Source organism: Gavialis gangeticus, unplaced genomic scaffold, assembly GCF_001723915.1.
Source record: "Gavialis gangeticus isolate Ggan-Ray unplaced genomic scaffold, GavGan_comp1, whole genome shotgun sequence".
NCBI lineage: Eukaryota > Metazoa > Chordata > Crocodylia > Gavialidae > Gavialis > Gavialis gangeticus.
This window is the reverse complement of record NW_017729009.1, coordinates 18266603-18278769: the sequence shown is the minus strand read 5'-3', so window position 1 is coordinate 18278769 and position 12167 is coordinate 18266603. Positions and strand designations below refer to the sequence as shown.

The following is a 12167-nucleotide window of genomic DNA, read 5'->3' as shown; positions in this document are numbered from 1 at the left end:
GGAGGGTCTTGCTGGTGCATGAGGGTGCTACAGTGCAGGGCTGGGCAGCAGGCAATCCCTGCATCTTAGCACTTGTACCCCAGCCAGCCCCTGTCACCATGAGTTCTGGCAGAGTTAAGTACTCTGTTTTAAAATATTACTGTTGCTGACAGTGCTATTTTATGTCGGAATTAGTTAATTTACCGCACCCTAATACAGGCACACATGTAGATGGTGATTCTTTATTGTGGAACTAATTAGTCAACTCCACAGTAAAGTGCACATGTAGATGCACCTCCTGCTTTCTATTCCTAGGGTAATGTGCAATTATCTTTCTCAAATCAGCTATAAGATATTATAAGGCTAAGACGTACAATTTTCAAAATCAGTAGATAAAATCCTTATTTTGTCACTTCATCGGTTTGAGAGGCAAGAACTTTCAAAATACTCTCTGGAATGTTGTAACCTAGATTTATGAAGTATTTAAAGGTCATGAAGTTTGTAATTGTTAGAGAAATCAAAAGACGTTTAAGTCATAACAACTTGCACTCAAAATAGTAGTAACATTAATAGAATTAGTATGTAGGATTTGAAGATTTATTTAGTTTTAGATGTTAATGTTACATCAGTGTAACTTTAGTTTGTTCACTTTGTCGTGTCTTGTGTCTGCACACCTTTCTTCAAACAAACTTAATTTGGCAACTTGTGTAATTTAACTTCTCTTGGCAGCAAGTGTATTCACTTTTAAGGTTTATAGGGACGTATTCTTGACTATTTTGCTGCTGGCAGTCTTTCTGTGATCCCATACTGTACTGCCTTACATTTGGTTTAGCCTCACTGCATACTTGTATGTCCTCCATTGCTCCAAAGTTGTCATAACCGCATTATCTGTGCATTTAAATGTTGACATGCAGCTAGCTGTGCCCCTTGTCAGTACCAGGTGGTAATGAGGTCTCTTAGGGTGCAGACAGAAGTGCAGCCTCCCAGGTCTAACTCATGGCGATTCATAGAAATTGCCGTGAGTTAGACTGATCTTCCTGGTCCAACAGATGTTAGCTGTGGGATTGGTAGGGTAGAGGATTGGCTCCAGTTTGGAGCTAATCCAGGGAGAGAGACTGCATCTTCCCCTGGCTCTGCCCCCCGCCCTCCCAGCTCTGTTGCTGTCTTTGGATGGAAGGGGAAGAGGGCTGAGGAGGGGGGTTGTTCTGGCATTTTCTAAGCCCCACTGGAGTAGGGAGTGGGTAGATTGGAGTCTCCCCCCTAGGTGAGGGGCTTCAATCCAGTGAGACTGACAGAACCCCAGATGGGACCTCTCTCCCCCTCCCATCCAGAGAGCAGTGTGAGCCGAGCTGCTGTTGCAGCGGAGCAGCCAGAAATTAATGAAGTCACTCTGCTTAGGAGCAGCTTGATTTGAACCCTCATACAGTGAGGGTTAATTTGTCACGCTATCGGAAGACTGTAAAGCCGCCTCCAAACAGAAGAACAAGACTGCAGAGTGATTTCAAGGGGCCCATCACACAACAAATGTCACTTCTGTCTGTGCCACTAGTGCTTTAGTACTCTTGTCCCCAGTGCTACCACTTGAACCCCTGAGGAGCTCTGGATTTAACTCTCCTCTTTGAAGATCTGCATGTTCAGTCCTAGTTGGAAAAGTGTCACCAGATTGCAGACACTTACAAGACACTGTCAGAGCAAATAAAGGTAAAGAGGCAGTCCTGGCACTGATCCCTGTGAATGCTCTCACAAGGTGCTTTGGTGGAACAACCTGAAGGCTAGGAAAAGGAGCAGGACCTCCACTATTGCTCCTGCAATCTGCCCATGCTATAAACAATAGCTGCATTTTTTGGAAGCAATGCAGCCACCATACCTGAGAACAACCATTTTGTTTTTTTTGTTTTTTTTTTCCAGAATGTAACACAGACAAAAAGAGCAGGCACCAAAGTATCATTGATCCCACATATGCCATGGGGTCTGACAAGAGCATCCAAGAACAGTATGACCCAGAAGACTACTCAAGAGCTGCCTGCAAATGGCTGAACTGAAACTGTTGTGTTGGGGAGAGCTGTTAGCAGCCAGCCTAAAATGCTGCAGAAGGGAGCTGTACCACTTTGAACTCTATATTGTATTACAATACAGATGAACAGGGAGATGTAACTTTTATTTCCTGGTGCGTTACTACTAATACCTGTGCATCATCCTGTTTGTATTAACACCTGTAGTGACTGAACTACTCAGCAGTTCAAAGATGGCACTGGCAAAGTGTAGTAACACATGCAATGCTAGGAAGCAGAATCAGTGTGTTTAATTTGACTTGATTTTCCATTTTCCTGTAAATTCTGCTAGGTGTTCCACAATGCACTGAGAGAAGAGTCCTAGAGGATATGGTTGAGCAGCAGAACAGTGCACAGTGTGCACCCTGGGGAATTGCAAATTATGTGCCCGTGCAATTTTGCCCCATTAAAAGGCATGACCGTGCATAATTGCATAATTTTGCATAATTTAAGCATGGTGGGCTCTATGTCTCCACCTCCATGATGTGGAGACACAGCCATGTGCCTGGACAGCTAGGTAAGTGGGATGAGGAGCTCCTGCCTGCAAGAGGGGGAAGGATGGGGGGTATGGGCTGCGTGCCATTGGGCTGGGTCAGCCAGCTCCAGTGCCTCCATGTGGGGCTTCCAGCACTCTAGGGGGAAGCTGCATGTGGAGGTGCAGAGCCCACCTGGCCTGATGGTGCATGACTTTGTGCCTCTGTATGTGGCTGCTTGCTAGAGTGCTGGGAGCCCCACATGCTGGCATAGACGACCTGATCTGGTTTGAAGGTGTGTGCCAGTGGGCCTGGCCGACTCCATGCCAGCAAGTGCAGGCCCTGGGACTTGGCCAGAGGTGTATGCCACCAGGGGCTCTGCCTGCCATGGCTATGAGCACCCCAGGGGCCTGCTGCTGCTGAACTGCCAGTGGCGGGTGCTGTGCACCATGGAGGGAGAAGGGGATGTGTGTGTGGGGGGGGGGCCCGCTCCCACCTACAAACCTCCCACATACCTATGTCCCTTCACAACACCCTGCAAACTCCACACCCACCCACAAACCCCAAGTACTACCATACCCCACACCCACTGGCCAAACCACTGTGGATACATACCCACAACCCCCCAAACCCACCCCCCAACCACACGGAGTACCTGCATATATTTGTAAAGAAGGTTCAAACAGTGTTATATTTAGTTTAGTTTGTTTAAAAAAAAAAAAAAGGAAATAAAAGAATGTTTGCATATTTTTTAGTTTTTCTGCACGTAATTGCCTGGGTTGCAATTGTGGAATTTCTGCTTGGAATGCTTCCCAGTTAACTCCAGTGAGTGCAGAAGTGTCTGGACAGGATTAACAGGGAAAGTACCTGAAGTCTGTCTAATCAAATAAAGTGGGTGCACTTCTGTCTGATATTGTTAATTCTCTGTATTTAAAGGGAGCAGACTAATCTGATGTAACATACTTGTGTAGATAAACTGTAAGAGCTGGAGAACAGTTTGCCCTCTTCTGAATTGTAAAGCATGAATTACTGGGCCCTTGTCCAACATGTTGAATGCACTATACCAGGGGCGCTTTACTCCTTATGGGTCAGATTCACTCCATAGCGCCATGTCATCCAGCCTGCACAGTTCCCCAGGGGTCCAGAATTTGGCAGGTGAGGGAGTAAGTAGTGGGAACATTAACTGCCTCTTCCCTGCTCCAAAATTTCCAGACCCACGAGGAGCCCGGTTGGCTAAATAGCGTGGCCCTGTGCACCAGATGGCATGGTGTGTGGCCAGATCCAGGGGTGTACAGGGCTGGAAGGTTGGACGGCACTGCACTGTATGGGGGGGAAAAGGTTATTTGTGAATGCTTAGTTAACATTCATATCTTTAAACCAATGTTTCCCAACCTTTTCCAGCCCAAGGCACACTTACATTCATAATTTTTTTCCATGGGATACCTGTTAAGACGTTCCCTATCCTCATACCTATTGTAGCTCATGGCCATGGCAAAGTTCTGCGGCACACCTGTTCACTTCTGATGGCACACTTTGTGCTGCAGCATACTGGTTGGGAAACACTTGGTAGTTAATTAGTTGAGGTAAATGGATGGCATACACAGAAAAATGGACCCCATTTCTGGCTCTGCTCTTGCTTCTTTGGGCCCTTTATAGGCATGAAGGGGCTGTGGAACTAGTTAAATTGGTTTAGGAAGGAATTTTCTTAGATTAAGGGGAGTCAACATTAAGACTAAGGGAGTTAGCATCAGAACATCATAAGTATATCGCACACAACTACATGTATGATATGGTCATAAAGTCACTGTACTCTGGCTCCACTGTCTGAACACAGACATCTGGGAATAAAGTTTGATTGGCTTTGAGGCTTCTTGAACTTCCAGCAGCAGCCAAATTAGTCCCCAGCAAGTCCTAGAATCCTATAGCTGCCAAGTGGTTCACAGTTCGCTTTCTGACCTCTCCCCTGGAGTCTCCACTGAGCACAGCTAAGAGGAACCTGAAAACTGGGGCCCCAGAGTGTGTAGGTAGGGTGTAGTTTTCTTGGCAGTTGTATAATCATCTTACTATGGAGTTGTTCACTGGATGGAAAGAATGGCAGATGCAAATAAGGTTTTCATCATCTATGCTTGGTTTTCCATATTTCTGTTTTTTAACACTTGCTTCCCTGACAATTACTTCCATTGATTGTAGGAGCTGTATTTTATTTGGTCAGTGGCTCACCACATCAGTTGCTTGTCTTAAAGTGAACCCTTATAGTCTTGAAAATGGGTAGTGGCTGTCTGCAGACAGTGTGCATATATATATGTGTACTGTGTTAATCAGTGAAGGAAGATAAGTTCTCAGTTTGTGTGTAAAAAGCCCAGCAGGAGCAAAGCAGCTTATGGCATTTTATCCAACAAAATAATCAAAAGGCAACTCTTGGAAGCCTAACACAAATTTTGTATTATATATGGGTGAAGCTGATTATACTTTTTGGGAAAGTTTAGCTAGTGATATGCCAGGACTCTGGAAGCTGGATCCATTTGAAAATCAGTGTAGTGAGATTTTATTTTAGCCATGTATTGCATTAAGTATATTTTGACTCGAGCTATTCAAGCCTATTTTTGTCAAATAGACATTATTTATAATTGAGCAGAACGAACAGGGAAAGGGAGCAATCTAGCTAGCACTGGTTCCGATTTTCAGTGTTATGGGTCAACAAAAGAACAGGTCAGAACTCGTTAGCCTGACAGAGTGGGTAGTTGGTATTCAAAATCTCTAAGGGAAAAAGTAAAAGCAAAATCCTGAAAGTACAAACAACGTTTGGTGGAAGGGAGTTTTTGTGGAAGAGGGGAGCTTTGTTTAGGCTTTTAAAAAGAGGGCATAGAGACACTATACCCCTGGAGGGAGATTAGTTTAAGCTAAAGGGCAGTATCGTCATAAGAAAAATGGTTATAAACTGTCCCTGAATCAGTTTACACATGACATTTAGTTTCTAAGCATTCAAGAAGGGCTCTGAGATGGTCTTACAACAGGGGTCAAGAAAACTAACGGATTGCAAGGGGGAACTTCGTGAGTGTGTGGCACAGGACTGGAATAATGATCCAGGTCCCTTCTTGTCCCATTTCCTACCTTTCTTTTCCTTTCTCCCCATTTGCTTTTCAGTAATATTATATCGTTCTAGTCTAACACCTCCCTTCCTCATTGCGTATCTATGATTGTACTGTGATTTTTATTTTTACATTTTCCCCCTGTTTCCTTTAGACATCCCCTTTCTCTTTGTGTGTTACCTCCGCTTCATATTTCGCTGTGAAAAACGATTGCTGGTACATTTCCCTCAACAGCTGAACCTGTGCGTTAAGGCAGCTACTTTAAGCAGGGTCTCATATTTCAGGTCACATTCAGGGGTAGAAAGGATTTTTCCTCCCAGTGCACGATTAGTTACATACATTCCAGGGTTTTTTTGGTTTTGCATTTCTCTGAATTTGGCCACCTCTGAAGACAGGACACCCACTGGGGTGCCCTGAACCTTTAGGTGGTACAGGAAACTTTCTTGTGCATTTGGGTGTCTTGTCTCGAGGTCAGACTGGTTATGGTTGAGAACTGGAAGGGAATTCATTCCCTCAGGTGAAGGTACCGCAGGCCATGTATTGCCTTCTGTGCTGCATGGGTGCGGATTAGTGGCTGGGACCATTTGGACATATTTCCCCTAATCTGTTCCTGTGCAGGAATCATATGCATTGCAATTCAGTTTCTCCTGCTCTGGACTCGCAATTCAAAACAATTTAGTCTCCAGACATACTTGTGGTACAACAGTTTAGTCCACAGGCTATTGAAATGCTTTTAAGTAAAATGTATAGGACTCAGGTCAGGGTGGATTTGATTTAAATCAAATCAATTGAAATCGTGATTTAAATTCATGGGTCAGGAAGCCTCGATTTAATCATTCTTGTTGTTTGATATCCTTAATTTAACTTCTTGAAACTTTGCACTTTTTGAGAGAGGTAAGGGCTTGACTCCGTACACAAACTTGCAAAGAGACAAGAGAGCTGATGGGGTAATCGGGTCTGTTTCCTCCTCTCCATACTCTGCTGTTAACAAGGCTGTTATCTCTGGAGACACAAATCCGCAGTTTGAGAACTGAAACTAAGCACCACAGAGATGCTTAATGAGATCTTCTAGATTGAGCACTGAGTCCCATTGGGTAGAGTGGTTTTCTTTAATCTTTCCTAATCTATAGAGGAGCCTCTGGGAACCCCGCAAGATTGGCCCCCTAATATAGTCCATGGTCTGTTGTGACCTATTTATAAAACTTTTCTAAAAAGGGTATATTCATATATTGTCTCAAATAGTATATAATTAGAAGTTATAGTCCCTATTCCACGGTGATATATTTGAGCTTTAATATATCTTAAATTTAAAATTGTATATGGGGGGGATTTAAAACCATCTTAACAAAAAATTGGAATTAAATAAAAAAAAAAAAAAAATCTGTTTTTTGGGTTTTTTTTAATGGTTGATTTTTATTCCATCCTGGCTCAGATAAGAGGTATTTGTATGAAAAGCCTGCAGTACGCAGAAGCTCAGTACTAGATGATCAAGTAATTCCTTCTTTCCTCAAACTCGGTATAAAACAAACATTCACTAACCTTTCTGTGATGTCTTATAAAAGGAAGTGTTAGAGTCACTTTATCACATTATGATAATGTCCCTAACAGTAAATCCAGGCTGCTGCACTGATTTCATTTACTGCTGATTTACGAAGTAACTTAGGAAGTTGGTGTAAATTTGGATCCCAGTTTAATGTTTATTGATGACTGTAAGATCTTAATGTTGTGGGTTTCACTGCTTGTAGTCCTAGTTCTGTACATCTGGGTTGTACACGTTCAGCATTTATTAGACAGATTCAGAAAGAGTAATTTTCATTTTTACTAACTTTTGTTGGGAGGAGTAAAGAAGTCTTAATGCACAGTTATGTTAAGACCCATGAAATATATGAGCACATTATAATGTATCTGAAAGTGAGTATATTTATTACTGTGAATTTGTTTGCAAAGCACGCCAGCCTGTGAAGTCCGTTCATTTAAAATGAGAGAGAGAGAGAGACCCTGGCATCTACCATTTACTTTTATTTGTAGTATGTGATGGCAAATTGATACTTAGTTCAGTACAGTTGGGATACAGAGGGAAGGGAAGTTACTTTTTCTTGGTATTTTTATGCTGACTATGTATACTTTTTTGGCAACTAATCAACCTAACTAGAAATGCTGATGTTTTGTAGAATTATCAGATATAATTGGATGTCTTTTTCTTTTCTTCTTCCAGCAAATTTAAGATAGAGAGCTGATTTTTGAAACAGCTTCAGAAGTTGAACTATTTATGCAATAATTCCTAAGACTTTGCCCATTAAAAGTGGCAAAAGCCAGGTTGTTAACAACTCTCAGAGGAAGCCAAAGGCAATTAATGTACTATATTAAAATAAATATTCCTCCAGTTGTCAGCATTTGCCATTATTCACTTTAAATCTGTATTGCTCTTTATGGTCTGTAACAGTGATATAAACATTTGGTATATGTAATGCATTCTCACAGCTACAGTAAATTGGCAGTCTTCCGGTATAATTAATAATAAGCGTGTTAATTTTGGATATGGAAATTGTTACATGATTTGAAGTTGCTGATCACAAGGAGGAGTTCCTGTCCTCAGGCAACCAACCTGTGTCCTATGTCTTTATGTTAGGGATGGGCAAAATGCAGACTGGGGGCTGGATGTGGCCCGCCAGGCCATTCTATCCGGCCCGCAGGGTCCCTAAAACATTTAGAAAATTAATATTTATCTGGCCCTGGCTGCCTATCATGCGGCCCTTGATGGCTTGCCAAAACTCAGTAAGCAGCCATCTGCCCAAAATAATTGCCTGCCCCTGCTTTATGCACTTACCAGGATTCAGGGCAGGATGGCTGATGGTTAGATAATATAGGAATGAATGCTACTAAAGTACAAGCCGTTATTTCACAGACATTGTTCACTTTTGTCTTTTAAAATGGATTAAAGTTGGAAATCGGCTCAAACTAAATGCACGCGTCCTTGAATGTAAACACTGTTTATTTAAGTAATGTGCTAAGGAATTTTAAGTATACTGTTTTCTCATTAGAAGAGAGAAGTATATTGGTTTTCCAGGGGAAAACATTCTGCTTTAGGTGGTCGTTGTGCCTGGATGAATTGGCAGTCATAATTAATCCTTATTGAAAGTTTTTTCTGTGACATGCTCTTTCTGATCAAAGCCTCCTTACCCTGACTCCCATACATACACCCGCAGCACTGCAGTTGCATCTTTACAGTACTTTTATCATCCTTCCAGTGATTGGTCCATAAAAAGCATTTTATAATCAGGCTACAGAGTTCGCTATATAATTCCCATTTTACTGTAAAAGTGCTTGTCTTTCATTTTTTGAATAACCTTGATATTTTGTGTACGTTACAATGGCAGTGGCATGCGACGGTGCATATTTTTGTTACCTTCTTAGGAAAAACGACTAAAAATTTCTGTTGTTTGAATTGACTTTCAGAAAAAATTGTGATTTTTTTTTTTGTAGTTAATTGAAGGTTTGCTTTAGAGTTCAGAGGAAAGCCACTTGTTTGTCATTTTTCTTTCATAAAATGTTTGAAAAATAAAATACATGTGCAATTTTTAAATATTATTGTACTATTATTAATACTGATATATTTACAATTGTACACATTCCTTAGTAGTTGTCTGGGTATTTCTAAGATATCTGTGATAAAGTACATGATTTCTTAGCTCTGTCATCATTTCCAGCTAAGCATGTGATTAACTAGAATTTGAAACTAATACCTCCACTCTGTCAATTATTAGAACCAGTTAGAACAGTGGCATTGCACATTTCATTAATGTGACTTTGTTTTTAATAATCACCACAACATTTTATTTAATCTTTGGCATCACCATCTGATTTCTTTTTGTTCTCCCAGCAACAAGTGCAGTGGTTTATGAAAAATGGACTGCTTTACTCGTGTTTTTTCTGAGTGAGTTTCTCGGAACATTAATGTGGAAATTTTTTCTTTTTTCAAAATTCTGCATTCCTACTGTAACATCACTATTCACGTTGTCTCTGGATTCTAGGATGAAAGGAAAGTTAAAATTCAACAGTCTTACAAAAAGCAGTTTGCTTGGTAGGCTGCTGATTTATGTAGAATTTGATAAAGCATTATAAAATCTAGACCAAAAGGTTGCCCTACTCTTTCATGAAAAATCATTAGGGCTCGGATTCTAAAAGTCACTTAAACAGGTGATTTAAGTGATTTACCAAATAGGGCTGACTTTCTGAATTGGGATTTTGATTCTTTTGACCTTTTGGTGTTTTGATTTCTTTTAAAATAAAAGGTTGCAATGAATAGGTTTCAATAGCCTTCTTCTACTAAATAGGTCCGTCTTGCTTTTGGCCCTTTAAAATAGCTAAAACAATAGTATTTGATAATTGTTTTTACAATCTTCAACTACAACAAAATTTAATATTTTGCTTGGGCTAAACCAAACTGTGTTACAAATTAAGTTAGAGTGCTTTTGACCCATGCATTATCTTGGTGCTCCTTGAGCTGCAGAACAAGCATGCTGAATGAACTGTCACCCATTTAACACAAATACTGCCATGCTGCTATGGCTGTTCCAGTCCATCACAATCAAAGATTTTTGTGGGGGCAAGAGGTAAATTTGTCTTCCTGTGTTAGCACACTGGGGGGAAAAAACTACATGGAAGAACCAGAACTGAAGTAAACTAATCCACTTTCCATTTTAAAGCCAATGCATCAAATAGACAGATAAAGTAATGGGTGATGTAAAATGATTCACCAGATTCGTAATTTGAAATCTGCCACGTCCACCTATTAAGACAAAGAAAATCTACTTGAAATATTTTTAACCCAGCAGTGGTCATATAGAAATAATTCTGGCAGCAGCAAATGGGTGGTGGGCTCCATGTTTTCAGAACTCAGTAGGCCAAAATATTTGTATAATTTCTGAAAATAGTGTTTATTGAAGTGATGGATTTACTGCAGTTTTTGAAAATCTCTGAATAAAAGCTGTTGTTAAGTCGTGCCTTTTTAAATCAGTTGTACTGCATGTAAGTAGTTGGATAAAGGGTTGGTGAACATTTTGAGTTTCCAAAGTGAAGCACCTCATTGTCATGGAAAATGTGCACGTACTAAACATTACAAAATACAAAATGAGATGGTACATTCATTGCTTTGTAATAAGATTCTTTGTTTACAGGCCGTGCCACAGGGCCATAGCAACAAAACCAGAAATAGGGACACAAAGTATTCTGTCATAAAGATGGCAATGAATATCTATCAATTTGTGAATTGTGGGAGTTTTGCACCATTGTGAAACCCATTATCACTTTTTATTTTTCTACTCATAGCTTGAGAATCTATTAACAGGCATAGATAAGACATTGACTAAAACTTATACTGTAATATCCTATGTATCTTTATTGTGCAAAATGTATTGTTCTAAAAGTAAATTTAGGTAATATCTATCTTTCTCAAGATATCTAAAAAAAAAAAAAATTGGGGAGGAACATAAATCTAGTTGGCTCTGAAAACAGCAGAAAGCCTTCTAGTCTGTTCTTACTTCGTTTGTACCAGTTCTACGAAGCATCTTAACCTTTAGTACATACACAATCTATTTGAGCTCTCTGAGATTGTACAAGGTGCAGTTTTGCAGGTTTTGGTCTTTGAACAAAGGGGGCAAAATCAATCCAGAGTAAATACTCAATTTTAAACTAGCTCCTGTGTGCTTCCTCCCTTCTCTTTTTATCCAAGCATGTTCACTGCATTGCTTACCCTATTCTTTACAAGGACAAATTTAGAAATGGGAAGTCACTGTGGTTAATGCAACTGCAGTTGCGGCAACCACATAATATCTTCCTCCCCACCTGTAAATACTTTTAAAATGCTAGTGTTCTTAGTGCGCATTTTGGAGGAGGGAGTCTAGTCTCGGGGGCTAAAAAAATGAAAGGGGGAAGATGGGAAGGCATTGAGGATGGAGAGGACTGTTGATCTCCCCTTTTTCCCCATCTTACTCATTTTTCTTAGTTCAGTACTTCTGGCCTCTTCTGGCTTGTTGCCCTGTTCCCATCAGCAGTGCCAAATTCCCAGAGCAAAAAACTGGTAGTCTTTTAAATATAGTGGAATCGGAGTAAGAGGGTCTGTAGGTACAAATGCAACACAACAAAGAATTACCATGTTTGATGTTAGAATGTCACTAGCCTGCCTGCATCCAGCTCTGCTAGAGCCTCGGTAGAAAGCATGTTCACGCTGTTGTTCTCTTTCAGTAGATAAATGTATTTGTTACGCTACTGTCAAATCTTAGCAGCTTTAGAAAAATTACCTCCAGACCTGTATGCACTCAGAAAATGCAACGTGGAAGCAGCTAGTACAGTGTTCATGTTTTCAGGGACTTTGTCTTCTCTTGAAATGTTTATTAATCTTTTATTTCACATTTCCCCAGCCATCCCCAGTAATCTTTGCCTGTCTTGGCTGCTTATTAAGGGCCTTGTCCACTCAAACCCTATGGACAAGGCCAATTTTTTCCCCTAAAGGAGCCAACGTGCCAAGCATCCTTCCTCAAGCTCGGGTTCTGCAGTGGCTGTTTGAAATGTAAGAC

The 12167-nt window shown here is 40.7% G+C and overlaps 1 protein-coding gene across 1 annotated transcript in view; it reads left to right on the top strand.

Annotated features, from left to right (window-relative positions):
- Positions 1–975: 975 nt before the first annotated feature.
- The window catches only part of GNAS (GNAS complex locus), a 124604-nt gene continuing 113412 nt past the window's right edge, over positions 976–12167 (top strand). The window contains exons 1-2 of the mRNA XM_019509761.1: positions 976–997; positions 1888–1972. Of these exons, the coding sequence (XP_019365306.1) occupies positions 976–997; positions 1888–1972 (107 nt within the window). The remainder of the gene's footprint in view (positions 998–1887; positions 1973–12167) is intronic.